Source organism: Vidua macroura, chromosome 13, assembly GCF_024509145.1.
Source record: "Vidua macroura isolate BioBank_ID:100142 chromosome 13, ASM2450914v1, whole genome shotgun sequence".
In the NCBI taxonomy this organism is placed as follows: Eukaryota; Metazoa; Chordata; class Aves; order Passeriformes; family Viduidae; genus Vidua; species Vidua macroura.
This window is the reverse complement of record NC_071583.1, coordinates 17,695,131-17,716,317: the sequence shown is the minus strand read 5'-3', so window position 1 is coordinate 17,716,317 and position 21,187 is coordinate 17,695,131. Positions and strand designations below refer to the sequence as shown.

General features: G+C 47.1%; 1 protein-coding gene and 1 non-coding gene across 5 annotated transcripts in view; both read right to left on the bottom strand.

Moving 5' to 3' along the window:
- The window catches only part of IARS1 (isoleucyl-tRNA synthetase 1), a 92,826-nt gene extending 86,452 nt beyond the window's left edge, over positions 1-6,374 (bottom strand). The window contains exons 1-5 of one of the 4 annotated variants that reach the window (XM_053989263.1): positions 6,327-6,374; positions 4,576-4,667; positions 2,165-2,284; positions 1,517-1,673; positions 959-1,078 (exon numbers count right to left, since the gene is read on the bottom strand). In XM_053989263.1, the coding sequence (XP_053845238.1) occupies positions 959-1,078; positions 1,517-1,673; positions 2,165-2,283 (396 nt within the window). In that variant the 5' untranslated portion in view covers position 2,284; positions 4,576-4,667; positions 6,327-6,374. Of the gene's footprint in view, positions 1-958; positions 1,079-1,516; positions 1,674-2,164; positions 2,285-4,569; positions 4,668-6,035; positions 6,181-6,326 lie in introns of those variants that run through there. The other 3 variants (XM_053989265.1, XM_053989262.1, XM_053989264.1) reach the window with 3 other exon arrangements.
- LOC128814201 (small nucleolar RNA SNORA84) lies at positions 3,877-4,010 on the bottom strand. The gene has a single exon (XR_008439294.1). It is a non-coding gene; the product is annotated as a small nucleolar RNA SNORA84 (small nucleolar RNA).
- Positions 6,375-21,187: the final 14,813 nt, after the last annotated feature.

Sequence of the window (21,187 nt, the reverse complement as noted above, 5' to 3'; positions counted from 1 at the left end):
CTGGTACTTGGCTGCCAGCTGGGGTTAAACCACCACAACAAACCAGAATGTATCTTGCTATTTTTATTTCTAAAAGCAACAAAGAATTATCAATGATGGGTTTGAAATACAACATTTCAGAGTGTAATTTGAAAAAAAACAAACTGTCTGCTTTTCATCCAGCCACTCACTTCAGAATGCTCCCAAGGGCAAGAGGCAAGTGATGCTCAAGTAAGAAACTCCTGTTTCCATGAAAAGAAATACAGCAGGACTAGAAACATGCAGAGGAGTGTGATGCAGGAGGTAAAAATTAAAATAATTAGGACTGTTCTGCCTAGGAAAAAAAAATTATGGTTAAGATAAAGCTTTATTGGAAATAATTTTAGAGAACTACCATTCTTCAAACTTGCAGACACCAACACTCTCCCTGTATTCCTGGGATGCAAAGCTGACACCAATATTCTCTGGGAAGACTGAGGCTTTACCCACACCTCTTGTGACAAAACCAGATGTGAGAATTTCTGTTCTTCCAAAAATACAAGCTGCTGCCCTGCACTCTGGCAATGAAAAGACTGTGGGGAAGGAGAAGCAAAAAAGCAGTGAGGTTAATGTTAATTTTCTTCAATGGCTGCATTAGAAAACCAAAGTCAGATCTTTCCATTTTCTAGACAAGAGAAGACACAAAGAAAGAGACAACGTTCAACATATCTGTTATTTGTTCAGCGCATCTCATTAGACACTTTGAGGTGCAGGTAACCTGCAAGTAACCTTCTCTTGCCAGCACAGCAGTGTCTGTTCCGAGCCACAAAGGTGCTCTTTTTATTCCCCTTTCAGGATCACATGGGGGAAACACACGAGCTTAAAGCCAAGAGATTTATGCACATAATCAGACAAAAGGATCAAGTTCCCCCACCTGAAACAGTTCTGCAAAAACACATTTAGAAATGCTCAGCAGAACGTGGACTGAGCCTCCACTCACCTCCCACTCCTTGGCGTATCTCATGACAATCCCTCTGCACTCTTTGTTGTAAGCTGCAATCCCCATCTTTGCCACATCCTCTGGCCCTTTAATGCCTAAAGTCTTGTCAATCTCATATTCCTGGGAGCATGGAAAACAACAAAACAAAACATCCTCTTATCAAAAGCTTTCAGGATTTCCCTGGATGCTTTATGTGTCCTATACATTCTAATGAGGCTCAGGGGCCTCCTTTAACCTTTTGAGATTTCGTGAGAGCTGCACCTGAACTAGGCAGGGATTTCAAAGGCTCACCCTGGTGTGACTGTTTCTTTAGAAAAATAAACAAAACACCAGTTTCTGAAATATGACCCAAATAAATACAGGTTCATAGCAATGACCAGTAGGAAGCTCCTGAACTCACCACACACAAAAGCCAGAGAAACACTGGACAAGGAACTTCCATTTCTCTCTTAGCAACAATGTCGGGTATAAAAGCAACAGAAATATGAGTGATAAGCAGGGAACAACAGGGAAAGAGGAACCAGCAGAAGTATCTGCAGGTAAATTCATGACACATACCACAGGTAAGCCATGGCAATCCCAGCCAAACCTTCTGTCAACATGAAAACCACTCTGATGAGCAAATCTGGTCACAATGTCTTTGATGGTTCCTGCAAGAATATGGCCATAGTGGGGGAGCCCCGTGGCAAATGGGGGGCCGTCGTAGAAGTTAAACCTGCAACACAAAACATTCCTCATTAAAGCAAAAACTGAGCAGCAGGCAGGGTGACTCCATGCTTATACTACTTGTGTTTCACTTGGAAAATATCCATTCCTTCCTCTTCCACGATCAGTCAGCACAGGTGCCACGCTGGCAGTGGGACTGAAGGGACATTCCAGCCTGTTCAGTTCCTACCACTGCCAGTCCTACCAGGATTCCCATGGCACACCCCAGCACACTGCTCCACAGTGGGAAGAGCTCTTTGCTTACCTCCCCATTGCTCTTACAAACCCACCAGGCAGTAAATTACAGGTTTATTACAACTGTTTGAACACCGCTGATTCTTCACCAAGTGAAATATAAAGGGACAGCAGCATGAGCCAGGCCTGCTGCTGGCAAAGGGAGGGTGCTGCTGTTTACAGAACAAGGGAAAACAAAGAGTAAATACAGCCAAGCCAACCCTGCACTGCCACACACAGTTGCTACAGCTTTTAAAGGATTCTTACCTAGGTCTGTTCTTTGATTGCTTCAGGCATTCCTTGAAACAATTAAGATTTTTCCAGAGCGTCAATATCTTCTCTTCCTCATTTGGAAAATTTATGTTTTCTGGAACTTGTTGAACCATTCTTTCCCAACAGGATCAAGAAGAGAAAAATACATACTGAATAGAAGTGAGAAAAAATAACTCCACATATACAACTTATATCTTTCAAATCCATGCCACCAATCCAAAGAGCCTGATTCACTGCAAGCATGGAAGCAAGCACACCATTCTAAAAGAAGCCTAATTTTGACTGACTCACACCAAAGTTCTGGAACAGGAAAAGGATTCTCCATTCATTCAACTACGATTGTTCCCTTTTTTATTTCTGTTTCCCAGAGAAAACAGTCAAAGGGTAAATTATGTTTTGGTTACAGGTTTGGAGATTTTTCTTCAGGAAAAGCTTCTGAGTTCAAACTGACCCTTCAGCACCAGTTTGTATCAGAGAATTTCACTTTAAACTACTGAAGAAGGGGCTCCTTTTCACTGTACATTTATTCACACTGTTTAGATGTTTAAAAGAGCATTTTCCATCGGCTGTGCCAGCAATCTCAGATGCCCCTAAAAGCAGCCAGACTGCAGAGAGCACAGCTGAAAAACACTGCAAAGATAAACATGAGTTTTTTAAGTACATTAAAACTGAGGCCCAACACGCCACTTCTATTCTGTAAAAGCAACACAGGGAAGAGGAATTCTCAACATAATTAGGAATACACAGCAATTGCCTGGTCCCAGACCTACTGTGAGATAGAAAAGGGTCAGTTTTCAATAAAATGCCACTGCAAGAATTAAACAAAGCTCTGGGGAATAAGAGTGTTCTGAGACAGCAGCTCCCTAACAGGAGAAAATTGGTTATGAAGGTTGTAACAGATGATGCTAGAGAATAAAAGGGCTCTTCCACCTCTCACTTTAGCTGCTGCTCCTGAGCACACTTACACCAGAAGCAGCTACTACAGCCTTGAGCTTCACTCGGCATTAGAGAATTGCAAGTAACGGCACAAGGCCTGAGTCTTGGGATTTACTCAGGTTTGTAAATACTAACCATAAAGCAGCAACAAAGACAAATGCACAAAGAATTCTTTCAGTTACAGCTGAAACTCCAAAACATTTGCTAAAATGGAACCCAGAACACCACAAAAATTGCCAGCTCAAGGCTTGAACCCCTATGAAAAAATGTTCTACAGACCAACTCCACCACTTTTGTATTCATGACAAATCATTCTCTCCACCAACAAATCCAAATTATCCTTTATCATATTATTATAATTGAGAGTCCCACAACCTGGTGCACAGGCATCACAGCATTTGGAGGGGTGGCAAGGCTGACAAGGAACACATGGACATGGCCTGGATATATTTTAAGAGGTAATAACCAGCCTGAGCACAGTGAGTTACTCTACACACAACCTGTAGGAGAGTTTTCACCATTCTGCCTTGAAGCACTGCCTAGGCTGTGTCCTTTCTCTGTGATTTGATCACAGAGACAATGGAAATGATAAAAGAATTCAGCCTTAAAGCTTTTATCTCCCACAAGCCAGCTGACCTGAGGCTTACGGATGTGCATGTTCTACTCAGCTCCAGCTCAGCCCTCCCAAATTAGTGATAACTGCAAAGGGTTTGGAGACTGGCCAGCTGTCAGGTGTGTGTCTGCAGAAAGCAGAGGCAGGCTGGGGTTTGGGGTGTGCCTGTGACAGGGCTGAGGAGGCTGCTCACGGGTCACAGCCTCCCTGCGTAAGTCACAGGGTCACTGTGGGCCCATCCTCCCAACTGAAGCACTGCACGGGCACAGCAGCATCCAGCAACCACAGGGCACACTCAGGAACAGCACCAGCTTACTGCAGCAGGAGCAGGGGCAATTAGATACTTTGGAATTGGGAATAAATATCCTCTTAGGAATTAACATGCAACCGTCACTAGCGGTTATTTTTTCCAAGTTACAAACCAGAATTTTGTGGAAATCTAGAATTTTGAACAGAATTTTAAACAGACTGACTTAAAAGGCAAAAGCACATTGAAAATCTTGCCATGGTTCAACCTCAGAGAAAAAAAGCCAAGATCTAACAATCATTTTATAGACAGAGGTATGAATATCTCTACAGCACAGAAGAAAAGCTTGTTATAAGCAATCTAGATATTCTAAATCACAAAATAATCAAGGACAACTTCATTACTTCAACACAGACTGAGCAAAATCATCACAAACCATATTACAGAAATGATACAAACATGTCTAATGAAACCCCACTTTCAGACAACACTTCACTTTTACAGAGATCAGTAAACACATGAAGGGTTCTCTGTTCATTTTCTGCTGACATGAAGTGTTAGAGCTTAAGACAATGCACCATTAAGCAAGTTTTTATTAAGTACACTTACTTTTCTAGAGGGCAACAACATTCACTAGGCAAAGGTGTCAAAAGTCTGGAGATTGCACTACAGCAGTCTGAGACTTAAGCTGGGCTTCTTATCTACAAGAAAAAAAAAGCATACATTAAAACCATAAAAGCAAGTTCTCGTGTGCTTTTTAAAACATTATTTTTTAAAAATCAATAAAAATTCAAATAAAATACCACTATGAATGAAGTGAACCCACATTTGAAAATTATTGTTCTACTTTCCATATATCAGGTATATGATTAAAACAAAGTGGATTTCATTATATTAATCATTTTGTCGACTGAGAAATGGTAAGTATAAAAACACAGGATGAACTAAAGGTGGACAAAAGGTTTCTGATTTCCAGGGGTTTATGATCAGTCTCTTACTCTTGTTCCAGTCACCTTCTCCTACAAACTATTCTGTAAAAGAGACCAAAATTCCTTCCAAAGACAAGGAGCTTCCTTTCTCCTCGCACAGCTGTCTTCTCCAAAGTTAAACACTGCTCTATTTTCCATGCACACCTGGCACCCCATTTCTGCCTTTTCAGGTACTGTTCTGGGGTAACATCAGTTTAAACTGATCACCTGATAGTCACAATTCTCCATTTCTAGAAGGGGTGGAAACCACCAAGTTTAAAGCAAAAGCAAGGATGGATGGGAACAGAATGCTGAACTACAGAACAAACGTTGCTTCTGAAAATCTTGTGCTAGTGTCTTATACAAGGAATAAAACTGCAACACTAGCCCAGCTGTCCCCCTGCGAGGTTTTCCTTTAATACTGAAAGGCCAATTAAAACACTGCTAAAGCAATAAGCACACTCATTAATTAATGCTCTCTTTAGATACAAAAACTTCATGCTATCAAGAGCCCAGTTTTACACTGTATCTTGTGATGGCTTAAGACATTCTTGTCGTCATCATGCTACCTTGATTAAAAATGTAACATGCCATTGTGAAAAAAGAAATCTAGATTATCTTGAAATAACTTTGAACTACGTCTTTTTAATAAAAACTCAGAAACCAGTGTCAGCTGAGTTACTGAGCACTGCTTTTATGTGACAACTGAATTCTATTACCTGACAGCTGCTTTCTAAGCATGTCACCACCAAGCCGAATTAAAGTTCTCAAAAGGCTCCCGGGATGTGGAAGCCAATGTCTGCTGGAGATATCAAAGTCACCGCAGCTGCGGCAATAACAAGGGTGCATTCATCAACCCCCCTATTAAAAGGATGCTGAAGGGAATGCTTAAGACATACTACACATTGTAAGGGGCCTTATGTTCTTTGCACAAATAACTAACGAAACCAAGACTTGCTAAGTATTAAGCCCTGCAATAAAGCATCTGGCTAACTTAATGAGTACATCCCACAAGTAATCCCTAAACTGCCCAAAACGCAAAGGATCTGTACAGCACCCAGGCAGTAAAACACACACACACGAACGCGACGCTGTACACACAGAAATCGAGCTAACAAGGCCAAACGCCGCAGGGGAGCTGCCAGCCGGGCCGGAGCCCGCTCCCGCGGAGCCAGCACAGGCACTGCCGGGCCACGAGCCGCCGCTCTCCCGGGACACCCTAAAGGTGCCGCCCAGCACCGGCTCCCCCGCCAAGCGCCCCGGCACGCCGCTGGAGCCGGCCCGCCCTCGCGTCTCGGAGCCGGCCGCCGCCTGCATGAGCCAAGCCCGGCTGGCCGGGCCGTGAGGCGCCGAGGGGCCGGGCCGGGCCGGTCCGGCCGGGCCCCCCCTCACCTCCGTCCCGCCATGATGCAATCGCGCCCGGCGCAGCATGGCCGGAAGCGCCGCCAGTACCACGGCCAATCAGCGCGCGGCTCTCTGCGGCCGCACAGAGGAGCTTTGTAAGGCGGCCGCCCATTGGGCAGGAGCTCTCCCGGGGCGGTGCCTCACGGCGGCGCGAGGCAGCTCGGGAAAATTTTCCCGCGTGCCCGCCCCGCGGCCCCTGATTGGGCGGGCGGGGCCTGGGAAGGGCCCGGGAGGGGCCGGGGCGGGCCCGGCAGTTCCCCTCACGGGCACGGGGGTGAAAGGAGCCCGAACCCGGGCAGGAGCTGTGCTGGGTGTCCTGGAGAGCCCCTCCGGCTCTAACCCCGCGAGACCAGGACACTGGGCTTCTCCCAGTAACTGGAGACCAAGGGCCTCTACCGAGCTCCTGTCGGGAGCTCGACCTTACCTCCGTTAAAGGGATACTCTTCAGTATCTCAAGATACCAATTCTTAAGGCTGTAACTACAACAGAAGTCCCTCCTCTACTGCTAAAAAAAAAATTTAAAAAACCAAACTTGTAGACGGGTTCCCCCATGTCAAAGGAAACTTAAGGGTTTGAAAACAATACTGTAGCTGGCTGGCAACCACTGAGAAATTACAAAGCATTTCATGATACATTAAAAAACATTGCCTCCACTTTTCCAGTGCTGAAAACAGCTGTGAAAAGGCAGGGAGAAATAGAAGTGAGCCAGGAAGGTGAGGGAAGGAGATTTCCCAGCCTGCACACCTGAACCCTGCCCAGAACAGAGCATGGGGAAAGAAGGCCAGGTCAATCATGGCACAAACAATTCAGCTGCCTCCAGGTAATGATTTCAAATTGCTCTAAAAACTTATTTTCTTATAGAGGTGTAGGTACCAATACAGGTTTCAATAAAAGCTTTCATTTTTGATTTGCAGGACTGGGTACAGGGTGAATTAACAGGTCTCTGCAGGGCAGTGTCAGTGGGTGGATTAGGGATAATCCAGATGTGAAGAGACACATTAACTGGAATTCTCTCCTGCACAAAGCAGCACAAGACTCCTTTCTGCACAAAATCTCCTACATCCTTCTAGAACAGCTAAAAGAAATGCAGACTCGACCTGCCCCAAACTCAGAGAAACAGAAGAGAAAATGGGAACTGAGGCCTGACGGAGCTGGGCTGATCAGCCAGGCAGGAGAGCCTGGGTGCATGTGGTTGCCAGGGCAGAGTCCTCTGTACAAACCCAGAGTTCTGGGATGTTCTGTATCCAGGAGGGAAGTTTGGAATGCCAGAAGTTTATTCAAGCCACACTGCTGCCTAATACATCTGTGAAAAAGCCTGTGACAACTCGGGATGTGGATTCCACCACATGATGTGGCATTTCTTGATAAACATCCTGATGAACTCTGAAAGCGCTGCAGCCTCCCCCTGCTCTCACGTGCCCTCCCATCTCAGAGGCTGCAGACTTTAGACAGCTGCTGCTTGCTCCAGTGCCAACTCCTTCCATTTTGGCCTTTAGCTGGTAAAACACACAGGTGGTAACACCAGCTGAGCTTAAATGGAATACCATATAATTCCTGAATGGAATTTGAAACAAACACTGCTTAGAAATACACACTCTAGAGCAGTGAAACAAATGTGGGCAATTTGGTTATGGCAACGTTAACTTCTTAACTTCGTTCTTAGCCCAAATCCAGACTTTTACCTCGTCTCTCCCTGTATATTTTGTACTTCTTTGCCCTTAACTGTTAAATTGTAATAACATGTTACCTGCATGGGAGTTGCTACCCTTGTTCATGCACAGCCTTTACTTGGGAGCGTTTGGGCAACACTGAGCTTGTTTTCCATGAACAGATTGGCCATGGGGAGGGGGTGAACAGGGAAGTCACTGTCAGATTAGTTACATACACGGCAGAAAAACGCCACACAAAACCGACTGGAAAATCAGGGGAAATTTGTAGTAGAGGGACCAAGGCCCAGCACAAGTAATTGGGGCATTCCCCAAACTACAAGAATGAATGTCTGTGCTCTCATTTTTCACTCTAGACTGATGAAAAGACACCGATACAGCCGGAGAGGTTAAAGAGGGAAAAAAAAAAAAAAAAAAAAAAAAAAAACAAAAAAAAAAAAAACCAAAAAACCACCACCAGCGTGAAGCCTCAGGAGAGGACATCCCTGGCGTGAAGCGGCTGAGGGAGAAGGCGCGGGCACCATTTTGTGGGACCCGCGGGAAGGTCACCGCTGCCCGGCGGTGGCGCCGGCCGCAGCCTGGAGCTGCAGAGGAAGGGCGGCCGCGGGCACTGGCACTGAGCGCCGCGGCTTCTCCAGCGCCCGGTGCCGGCCTCAGGCCGCTCCTTCTCCCTCCCCGCTGCCCCCGCGGCCATTTCACCACCACCACCCCCCAGCGCCCCTCACGGGCGGCGTACGCGCTTTGCGTAGGGGTTGGCGTGGCGCCGCTGCAAGGGACCGGCGCCTTACGCGGTTTGCGTAGCGCCGCTGCAAGGGGCGGGCGGGCAACGGTGCTTGCGCGGGGAGCTGAGCGTAAACGGCCTTCGTGAATAGGGTGTGAACAAAATGCGCCCGCAGCTCTGAGCCAAGCCAAAGCGCGCTCCAGGGGGAGGAGAGCCCGGGATAACCCGGGATAACACAGGAGATACGAGCGCGCGGGCTGCGGTGCCGCGGAGCCCCCGCGCTCCCCGGGCGCGGAGGGCCAAGTTTGGCGGGGACAGGCCGGCTGAGGAGCGGCTGTGCTGCCCCGGCCTCCCCCCGCGACGCGGCGGCAGTTGGACTGCGCCGGAGGTGATAAGTAGGAGTCGCGCGGGAGCGCGTCGGCAGTGGGCGCGGGGCGGCGGGCGGTGCGCGCTCGCTGTGCGGTCCCTCAGTCCCGGCGCCTTCCCCTCCCCTCCCCTCGCTCGCCTCGCTCCCGGGCCCTGCCCCGGCCCGCCGTGCCCGGCGCAGCGCTGACAGCCCGGCAGCGCCCGGCCGGGGAGTAGGCGAGACCATCTCCGAAGAGGCGGCTTGGAACCCGTCAAGCTGCCCCGCAGCCCGCAGCCGTTCAGCCAGGCTATGCGCTGCCAACGGGCTCCGCTCAAGAAAAAAACAGAGCGGATCGTGAAAAGGTAGAGGCGCCCGCAGAGGCCCCCGCAGGGCTCTTGGGAAACGGCCGCTCAGCCCGGAGAGAAGCGGAGGACGCGCCGGAGAGGCGACGGCGCAGGAGCAGCGCGGCGGGGGCGTCCCGGCGGCTCGGAGCATGTGACAGGCCGGGGGGCCGCGATGCTGCGACGCGCGGAGTTCATCGTGTGCCCGCCCTGGGAGCCCGCCCGCGGCGAGGGGGTGCCGGGGGGCGCCTTCCCGACGCCGCTGAAGGGCGGCGAGCCCCGGCGGGGCGGCAGCCGCTCCCGTTGGCCGCCCGGGCGGCGCGGGAGGGTCCCCGGCGGGGCGCGGAAGCTGCTGGGCAGCCGCACGCACAGCCACTTCCAGCACTACCAGCACCAGCAGCTGCAGCAGCAGCACTGCCGCGCCTTCCGCCGCTGCCACCGCCCGGCGCGGCCGCGGGTGCTGCTCTCCCTGCGGCCCGTCAATGTGCTGGGCCGGCGGGCGCCGGGCATGCGGGCGCCCCGCAACACCAACCAGTTCCTGATGCGGGAGAAGTACCAGCTCATGCACCTGCGCTCGGACTCGGTGGGCACCGAGAGCGGCGGGTCGGACTGCGAGATGGACCCGCTGGACATGGACTCGTACCTGGGGGTGCTGGAGAACGCCCGCGGGGCGCTGATGGAGTGCGCGGGGGAGCCCGGACCCGCCGCCCGCTCCCCGCCAGCCCGGGCCGGGGCCGGGGCCGGGGCCCATGCAGCCGCGGGCTCCCCGCAGGAGGAGAGCCAGCAGTACTTCCCCTCGGAGGACGATGTGATCGAGAGCGAGCTCTTCATGGAGAGGGACTTCGACGAGTTCTGCAGCAGGATCGCCTGAGCCCCGGGCCGGGGGGGAGCAGAACCCCGCTGGCTTGGAGTCTTTCCGCCTCGGAGGGTGGGAGAGGTTTATTTATTTCTCAGCCATTCCTTTGCGTTTTTGTCAGGGGGGTTGGCTAATTTTACAAATGTGCGTGTGTAAACAGGGGGGAGCCCCGGGAGCCCCCCTTGTAAATAAAGTGAACTTTTCTGAAGGCTACATCAAAGCGGACCGCGCTTTTTGGGTTTTGGGGGGAGCGGGGGCTGGGGGGCCGTAGGGACAACCAGAGCCGCCGTCGGGGGCAGTGGAGAGACCGGGAGGGAGGGGACGGGCAGTGACCGGGCAGGGGGGCGGTGACGGCCAAAGTGGCGGCGGAAAAGTTTGACGCCTCTCTGGCACTCGCCCCGATTCTGGCTTACGACGGTAAAGTCGTTTAATTTCCGCGGCGAGCGGAGGGCGGCCGAGGAAGCGGCCCTTGGCACACGGGGAGAGCGACAACAGCTCGAAACGCAGCAGCTCCGAGCGGTCCGGGGTGGGAGCCCTGCCCGGCCCCCCGGCTCGGCTCGGTGCGGGCACAGCGGGGAAGGGAAACGCCAAAGCCATTGATCGGCCCTGCAGGTCTTTATTGGCCCTCCCTCGCTGGGGAATGCTGGGGGCACTTTGGCCGGAGCTTCCATGGCTGCCCCCTGCTCCTGACAGCAGGTTTATTTCTCTTTTACCAACTACAGCAGAGGGAGAAATGTCTAGAAAGAGGTTTAAAGGGCCACCAGCTGAAACAACTTCACCAGAGCCAGTTAGGATTAAATTTAAGTACCGTGCAGGGAGCAGATCTGATCAACGCTCAACTCACCAACTCCCTGAAAAGGGAACGAGGAGGCATCAATTCCTCTACACACGGTTAAAAATTACAGCAAGTAACACATTCCTGGAACTTGTTGCCAGGGCAGAAGAGAGGGACATTGTTTTAACAGGTCTGAAACAGGAGATGCGGGGCCATCATTGCTCATGGCGCCTCCTGCTCCCTCGTCTCCTTTGTGCTTTCCCCCCCGCAGACACGGTGAAATCTGTGTGCCAGAAGGACAAGTGGAAGATAAATTTGCAGATAAAGGTGTCCCTGCCCGTGGCAGGGGGTTGGAACTGGATGATCTTTAGGGACCCTTCCAACCCAAACCATTCTGGGGTTCTGTGGGATGTTTCTTGCAATTACAGACAGAGAGACAGGAGTTAACTGTTATCCTTACAAAGGAAACTGTATTTTAAGACAAAATATTCAAAATTTGTAGTACCTTAGTTGCAATCCTCTGGAAGAAAATGTCCAAAGACACCATTTTCTTCACCCTTCTTAAGAAAAAAAAAAGCTGCTGAACACGTTAAGACCAACATCATGTTTATTTTCTTTGGAATTAGCCAAGTGGTCTGTACATACAAACTTCAGTTTGTTTGATGCAGGGTTGCATTACAGCCATGCTTATTCTGGGAATCTCACTCCATGGGAACTTCCTGGAGAGGCACGCAGAGAAATAAACCTCTCTCATGGGTAAATGAAACCTAAGTTTGCACCGGTTTGGTCATCAGCAAGTTTGTATTTTATTAATGAATCCAGATCTGCACTAACATGTTAAATTAATGGTTTGGATGCATGTTTTCTTTTTTTTCCCTGACTCGTGATTTGAACAAGTATGACAAAACCTCCCTTAGGAACACTTCCTTGGAACTTGGCCTTCATGCTGCTGGTGAATTTGCATCATAATATGGATGTGCTTGGACACAAGCAAACTAAAGCAGGAGTGTAAATTTAAAAGAGCAGAGGGCCATAATTACAGGTCAGACAGAGCCTGACAGAATTACAGAGATCTTCCACTGGGGAAGGGAGAGCTGTGTTCTGTCCACCAGAGACTTGCCATGAATGATCCATTTGTGTGGAAGCCCTGGAAGTTCATCCAGGCACCAGCCTTGCTCCCCTCCCAGAGGGAATTCTCTTACAGACCTTTCCTTGGTGTGTTACTCAGATCTGGCTTAAGTGTAATTTTTTTTCCCTGTTTCCTTCCTTTCTCACTTGAACTAGGAATTTTGTGAGTGTTTGGAAAGTATCTGCCTTGTAATGGCTGCAGACACAAATAACCCCTTATAATTAAGTTTGAAAGTACTTAACAAAGCTGAAATTCCAAATATAACCAAGTTCCTCAACATCAAGGCTGGGAAAAGAAACCAAAAGCTGTTGCTCCAGAAGATCACCTATCAACCCAGTGGCCAACAAACCTGCTCAACTCAAACTTTACAAAAACGAGTTTTATATGTTCCTAGGATTTTTCCTTTATAGACACACTTCTCATACAGGTGAGGTTTACAAATTTAAGCAAGTGTGATGAACAGAACCTTATATATCAAGTCTTTACATCAGTGAATTTTTGTTAGGGGTACAGCTGGAAGTCACTTATATAAATAAATACAAATGACTGGGAAGTCCAAAGCAAACAGGAAGAAAAATTAAGGCCTTTGTTACAACACAAGGAGTTCTGCTGTAACCTGTGTAAGGTATTTTTATGGCCAGTCTGGGCACAGGGTGACTTAGGATTTTGTAAATGTTCCTGGAGAAAATAAGGGTTTGGTAATGTTCTGAAGGGGGCAGAAGCATTTATTATTTATTATTACCATTTCAGCACACAGCTGAGCAGGTGCATTCGCAGTTTGTGGGGCTGTTTGAAATCTCCAGCACAGCAGAAATGCTGCTTTTCACTGAGGAACAGTGATGCTGTTTTCTTTCACAGTTCCTGAAAAGTTTTCAGCCACATTCCTAGAAGAAAAGTAACTGTGAGTGGAAGAAAATGGTCAGCCTGTCACCTCTCATTTCCAGCTGTGCATTTGTCATGGATCTGAGGATGTTCCATTCAACATGAGTTGATAATTTTTTTTTTTTTTTTTAACTGTACGCTGTAAAAGCAGTGACCATTTTGCTGTCATATTTTCCAATTACATTCAAATGTCTCTGGTTATTTTTTCTTAGCTCTTATATTCTTTTCCGGGCAAAAACTGATGGCTAATAAAATTCACAGTAGGTGTAATTTATTTTAGTTGGGTGAAGATACCCTTTTTCACCATAGAGAAAAAAAAAAAAAACTTAAATCAAACTGGGTGCAGCTCACCACCACTCCTGGCTGTAGTGCTGCTACATCACAGCCAGCCACAACAGGCCAGTTTTAGCTGAGAAACAAGAAAAGTACAGTCTCATATGAAGAGAAGCTCCCATCTCCTGTCAACAAACACTTTTGCATTTCATATTATCTTTAATGTTAATGATCCTTGTATCCTGAAATTTTACAGCGAAAAAAGATCAAATGTTTTATGCAATTCAGAACAAGGCAATTTGTTCAGAATAAAATTTTGATTTATGTGCCACTCCTCCCCATGTTTCTTCAGGAAAAGAAATCCAAAGTCTAACAGCAGCAGATTTGAACTGAAATAAATAAACACACTGTCTAGCAGTTATTCCCAGCCAGTTAAAGTCTTTTCCAGATGATGACTCCTTTTTTTAATAGCAACAATTTAATCAAAAGTTGATTCCAAATAATTAAAATTCCAAGCTCCAGAATAGTTCTTTTAAATATAACCAGCAACTTCTGCCAAGAAAAAAAAAAAAAAAGTTTCCTTCTGGCATGCCTGAGCACTTCAGTCAGGGTGAACAGGGTGAGGAGACTCAAAGAGGGAAGTGCTACAGGAGCTCTGTCCTACCAACATCCCTCGAGAGCCCAGCCCAGCTGGAGACTGAGTCACTGATCCTTGCTTCAGTAAGTGTCCAAGGCCCCAGAATATCAAGGAAATGTGCTAATTTTGCTGTTTCCAGGGCTCTTGCAAGAGTTAAGTCAGGGGTAAAAAATGTGCCGGATCCTCACAAGTGAGTCAGGGCAGCAGTGTGCTGCTGCCAGGAGCAGGGCAAAGTGGAGAGTTTCCTCCTGCCTGCTACCACAGACACTTGTCCAGGCCAGCATTTCCTAATTATCCTGCTCCACCCCTTTTCCCTCCACAAACGAACTCTGTCATGCAGTTCCTGTCCTTATCAGCCCCAAAGCAGGAATCCTGCAGGCTGTGTGCTGCTTCCAGCCCCAGGCCTGCTCCCCGAGTGCCCCTTGGGCCATCTCCAGCGAGGTGTGCCCACTCCCCACTTTGGGAATCGCAGAGAACATCCTCTGCCTCCTGTGTTTGCACAACTTGTTGCCACAGGATCCTCAGCACAGCTGTGAATGGAGCAGGGCTGTCAGCTTAGCCCATTTACCAGATCAGTGAAAGATTCTGCTGTTCCCCTGCCAGGCACAGTGAAACCATCCCTGTCACCCTGGGCCTGTCCGCAGTGCCCACCCTTGCTCATGGAATCTGTCAGTGGAGCAGGAAGATGGATGATCACACCCCAGCTATGTGGCACCTACTTGAAGTCTCACTCTGTTTACTGCAGTTCAAATGCCCAGCAGTCTTTCTGCACAGCAAAACCAACAAAACCATGCTCCAAATCAGCTGTGTCCTCAGCACATTTCTATTCACTGTAACACCCCACTCCCTCAAAGCAAGGAGACTTTGTTATCCTTTGGGAATAAGCTCCCCAAGTTCACCCTGGATTTCCCCACACACTGACTCCATCAGGCTTGTGCAATGCCTCCAGAGCTCTTGAATTAGAGGAGCTGCTGAACAGCCAGTCTTTATCTTATCTCACCAATGGTTTTATAACCTCTCCTGCATTCCAAGCTGTCTCTTCTCTGAACTGAAGGCTTCTGGCATAATCATCTCTTTCTCACACTGATCAGCCCTGGGATCCACACAGAATTGTTGCAAGGGTTGCATCTCTTCTTGCAGACTCTCTAATCAGTTTCTCCCTGAGTCACAGATGCTATCTAAACACTCATTATCTACAAATGCAATCTTTGTGTTTTGTCCTGTAAAAGTACAGATGACTTGTACCTGAAAATGTCTTGCTCCTAGGAAGGTCATCTTTTAAAACTGAGATCACTTCATTACAACCAAAAGTTACTTGGTTGTAAAATTAGTTTTACCTACCTAGTTTTAATTGATCTATTGCAATGAATAAATGTTTCCCCTTTTTTTTAACTGTCTCCAAGAAAATGCAACTAAATGCAATTTTAAATAGAGAGAATTTTGGTTCAGTATCGGGAAGGAAGGAATATTTCAAATGTTGCATGCTTGCCAGGTGGAAAACTTCTTGTGGTTAACTGAATGTGGGTGCTCAGTTGGATTTACCATCTTCTATGTAACAGAATAAAATCGGATCCAGCAGTTTGTAAACAAACAAAAAGGACTTGCTTCAGAATGGGAAAAACAGCAGGAAGGACAATAAGGTCACAACTCTCAGGTACTCCTTATCAACACCCAATATAGAGAGAAAACACATTTATAATGATTTGAGAAGCCAGAGGGGGAATGGGGAAGGGAGGGCAACACTTCCCTGTCACACTACAGTGCTAGAGTCACATCACCCCCGCCTCAGCAGCTGGAAGAAATGCAGTGCTGACCAGAGTTCCAGCTCAAATCCACCCCTGGAAACAACAACCACTGAAGCCTGCTTTCCAGCAGACTCGTGCCTGGTTGTTGACTGAATTATTTTCAATGTTTTGATCACAATTCTGCACCATGAGTTCATCCCTCTCTGAAGACTATCTGAAAACTGACAGAGAAGAGAAACTTTAACTCAGAGGTAAATCTGAGACTTTCTTTTGTGGGTTCTTTGATGTACAGGTTGAGTTCATATTGCATTCTTTAATGCAGCACCAGTCTGTGTATTTCCCTGTACAGAACAGAAATGGCTGGTGTGTCCTACCTTTGACATCTCTACACTTGGCTCCATAAATTATTATGAGGGACAGATGAAAGGACACATGGAGCAGCATGAGTCAGAGACAAAGCTAGGGGAAAAAATAATCAATAATACATATTTCAAAACATCTGCACAAGTGTCATTATCCTGTAGCTTGTGTTAAAGCACTTCCAGTGTTCAGCTTTAGGAGCACACACAAGAAGGTGCCATCCCTACTGAAACCTGCTTTTTCCATGGATTATTTCATTATTTAGTCCTGATCCACCTACACCAGCACTCAGTACCAGAGCAACTGCATGAGCACAGGGACACCACATACAGGATTAAAAAAATATTCTGAGTGGGTCTCACAAATACCAAGGAAACAAATTCCAAGGAAATGTTGGATTAAAAGAGATTCTTTTATGCTGCTTACATCAGTTTTCCTGCATCCCTGTTTCATTGACATATGTTATGAGAAAAGACAAATCATATTTCCAGACCTGCTTCAATCCATTTTGCAAATAAGAAAAGCCCAGTTGCACATTTCAGACCATCAAGAAATTCTCTCTGTGCACAAGAGAACACATTTTTTCCCCTCCTGTAAACAATTACTACAAAATTCAGCAAGTATCAGATATCTACCTAAGGATATCTACATGAGAGAGCAGGGTAAAGCTACCAGAACATCAGACAGCCTCACACAGAGGTTTGATGTTTCCCATTTTTGTTCAGAGAGGAGAAATGAGTCAGGCACACTTGACTCTGGTTTGCCTTTGGATCTCAGACATGTACTATTTAATTATGATTAAAATCATGCAGGCATGAAAGAATCCATAAGCATGCATGAATTATTTCTTTGCTAACACTTACATGAGGAAAGTTGGTCCTAAAGAGCTTGGAAAAGTAAAGCCAGAGATTTACTCCACCTTTGCCATTCACACAATACAAGTGTTACTGTGTTCTGATCCCTTTATAGGCCAGCATGTCAATCAAAATTCTATTAATTAAAAAAAAAAAAACCTGAGCTGGACACTCACAAAATGAGAAGATTTCCTTTTAGTAATGATTTTATACTCATTGATTATTTTGGGGTACACTTGAAGAGGAACCTTAGAAGTAAAATTCCCCCCCTTTCAGAGCTCTCTTGAGGGATAACTGCCTAAATGTGTGCCATTGTAAGGGTACAAATCTAGCCTTAAAAGGCTGAAGCAATCCTTCTCACTAGTGATCAGAAGGGATTCCTCACATTTCTGTTTTCTAGAAATCCTTTCTTGTGGTCACATTACTCCATTTGCTTTAGCATCCTCCTGCTCCAGCCTTCTCCTTTCCCTTCTGTTCCTAAAGATCCCATTTCTTCCCTTTCCTCCACATCTCTCATTGTCTTGTTCTCCTTACAGTTCCTAAACCCTTCTCTCAGTGGGACTGTAAGAGAGGGTGATCATCAGAACAAGAAACAGCTTCCACTTCCCAGTGTTTGGATGTGAGTATCAAAAATAATCACAAGCCAGCCAAGTTTAAGCACACAAGAAACACTGCTGGTGAGAGCAGGGCTCCTTCCAGCTGGTGTCTGACTCCAGGAGGAAAGCACACATCTGCTTCCTACCATTTGTCCCCTCATATCCCCCCAACATGCACATTGTTATGTTAAATGCTCCCATTAGTTTATGGATCTGTCATCACCAATGTGGCTCATCCCTGATTAGGCCAACTGATGCAATCTGTCCCCACCTCTCTTCCTGGGGCAAGGAGCAGGGTCTATGTGTATACTACTTTCTCTGAACTAGTCTAAATTTAAGCCCCCGCTGTATTCTGCTGTTTTGTGGTTTAACACACCTGATAGTTCATACAAGAAACACTAGAAACATTTAACAACTATCAAAAACATGGAACAATTCTAAAGCTGCTTAATTATCACCCATGTTTCCCTCAGTTCCTTAGGCCAGGAAAGCTTTAGCACTGGCTTGCAGCATAACCTTGTGCAAGGCAGGTCTGCACTGGTGCTATGGCAGCCTCACACCAACACTTTGGACCTCGTTCAGCTCTGCCAGAGCGAGGCAGAGGCAGCAGGAGCTGTGTCTGCACTTGTCAGGACAGAGCCTGGCCCTATATTCCTACAGCTCTCCAGCCTCTGCAGAGTCCTCCAAAATTCTCTGGGGCTTGGGCTGGTTTTGACCAGGAGGTGAGACCTTGTCCCTGTGTCTGTCAGCACAGCCTATGAAACAAACACCACTGCAGAGCCCTACTTTGTCAGAGAATATACAACTAACTTCTGCTAGACTTTTTTTTTTTTTTTTCTCTTTTTAGAAATAAATCCATACTTACATTATATTCCCAACACCTCAGGTTCTACTTCAACATATTTTGTATTTCTCCCACATTCAGGAAATATAAAAACTAACAAAAGTAAGAGCTTAATTGTGCAATAGTATAGCAGGAAAGGAAAAAAGTTAGAGGTCTACATTTAAGCACTTTCAGCTTAAATGCTCTCTGAAAAGCTTCTTTAAATCAAAATTCTTGCACAAACGATGAGTGTGGGTGACTGTATTCTAAACATTTGATGATGGCCTATCTAGTAATATTAGAATTACAGAAGAGATCTAGGCAAATCATTTTCTGGAGCAATCTCGAATTCTGTTTATCTCTAAACTATTGCTCTGCTTTTCCTTCATAAATAAAGTGGCCAAGCCCAAGACAAGCTAAATGTTTCACACATCAAAACAGAACCTCTGCAAAATGTACCTGGAATGCAGAGCAGTTTTACATGCCCTGGGGAACAGAAGGGCAGAGTGGAGCAGAAGCTGCCCCTGGCACTTCCCCGTTCAAGGTCTGCGCAGTGCTGCAGGCAGGGCAAAGCTGTGGGACACCGCTGGCAGCACTTGCCGGGTGCAGGATTTGTCCATCTGCACACAGAGCAAATCCCTGTCCCCTCTCAGCAGGCACCGCATGTGTTACAGCTCAGTTTCAGGTCACAATCCACTCCTTCTTGTGGAAACAACCCGTGTGTAACACAAACAAAAGAACAACACAAGCTCTAATTTTAGAGGATGGCTTGCCTGGGATCTGCACGCACTCCTGAGAGGTGACCTGCTTTTTATGTGCTGGGCCAGTGTTTCCTGAGCCGCTGGATGTTGTTTTCAAGAGCTCACTAAAGTGAGATGGCACAGACGGCAGGGAGGCACCAGGACCCGGCAGGGCTGAGGAGTGGGAAGGGACGATCTGCTCCCCCAAGAGCTGCAGCTCTGTGCCTCCATGCTGACCCACATCCTCCAGCCTGTGCTGGGAAAAGGGGGGAAAATATCCAGAGTGCTTTAACTTGCGTTAAAATATAACTTTAAAATCTAGTTAAGCACGAGCAAGAAACAGTTAAGTTCACATAGAAAAAGAAAATTGGCTTTTGATCAGAAGGAGGAGCTTGGCTTTCAGTGATTTTGAATGAGAAATAAATCCAGGCTATGATGAAGCTTCCTGGCCGAGCCTGGCCGCCTCGGGGGTCCCCTCAGCAGCCCCAGGGTGGCTCCCAGCACCCCTCTTTAGCAGCCAGCACCCTTTATTTCCATGGCCGGGGGGACACAGAGTCGGCAGTGCCCCCAGCAATCCTCACTGCCGCAGGCAGAGGCACATTTTCAAACCATTCTAGCTTTGATCACTAATTTATTTGACTTGTGTAAATTGTGAAGGGATTGTTTGTGTTGTAAGGGGAGCCTGCACAGAGTCCTCGACTTTGCCAAAGCTCCCAGGATGGCATTTTGTGAGATACATAAAGACCACACGTTTTGGAAGAGTCCAACAGGTTCCAAAGGGCCTCTCTATTGCAGATTCGCAGAACCACTGAGGTTGGAAAAGACCTCTGAGGTCAAGTCCAGCCATTTAACCCCTGCAGACATGACCCCAGTGAAGTTCAGTTTCAGACGTGGGGTCAGGACCCTTGACACTGGGCAGAGCAGCACCAGGGGTTAGGAAAGGCTGCTCTTGCTGTGCCAGTGGAATTAAAATCCTGCCATAGGGATTCCTGTCTCACATACAGAATGCAACAGAGCTCAGTGCTATACACCATTTCACCTCCTGACTCGCTGCCTCTGCCCTCACACCAGTGTGACCAGATCTGTTAATGCTTGGAGGGTGTTTTTTCTAGAAATAATTCCTGTTGCTGCTGAGCAGTGTTACTCTTTGACCACCTGCCTTCACCCTCTCCTCCCCAAGTAACTCTGTGTTTTTCACTTTCACATCTTCATTCCCTTTTCCCTTTTTGATTTTTCAGTCATTAGCCTCAGCACTGGGTTGTTCTTTTGGTTTTGTCTTCTTTTTCTTTTTTTTTTTTTCCTTCTGTTGTTTTGTGAGGACATGAAAGCCAAAGCATGAGAGGTTTACAATAGAAATGGCTTAACAACCTGATTTTTTGCCTCTGATTTAGTGGTGAAAAAGGCAAGGCAGGACATAGACTCAGTAGGGCCAGAAGGAGGATGCTCATCAGCTGAGACACAACAGAGGAAAGTTACACTTACTGAGACCTGAGCTTTTTAACCTTCCCGAGGTACTGAGAAGTGCTCTCTAGCACTAACTTTCTATTGCCTGTTTATTTCTCACATTGTGGCCATTATTTTGACTGCCCCATTATTCAATAATCTACAGTTCCTCTCCTTGCATTAGCCTGGATTCTACTTTGAAAAAATACTTTTGGATATCAGAAAAAAATGGCATGGAAAAAAGGGTTAAAATTTAGGCAGAGCAAATGTTTAAAAGCTTCAGGAAGCATTTCCTTTCTAGTGGAAAAAAAATAAAAGCACACAAAGAAATGAGTTTTCTGCTTGTTTCTCTGGCTTAAGGTTTATTTTCTACTTCTCCCAGTTTCCCAGGATTCCAATAGCCCTAGAGGGTTCAGTAGTACAGCTCTGTCCAGGTCTGTCTTAGGTGCACAGAAAGTCCATTTTGACCTCCCAGTACCTGCAAGGAGCCCACAGGAAAGATGGAAAGAAACTTTTTACAGGGGCCTGGAGAGACAGAACAAGGGGGAATGGTTTAAGACTGACAGAAGTAGGTTTAGATTAGATATTGGGAAGAAATACTCCCTGTGAGGGTGGTGAGGCCCTGGCACAGGGTGCCCAGAGCAGCTGTGGCTACCCCTGG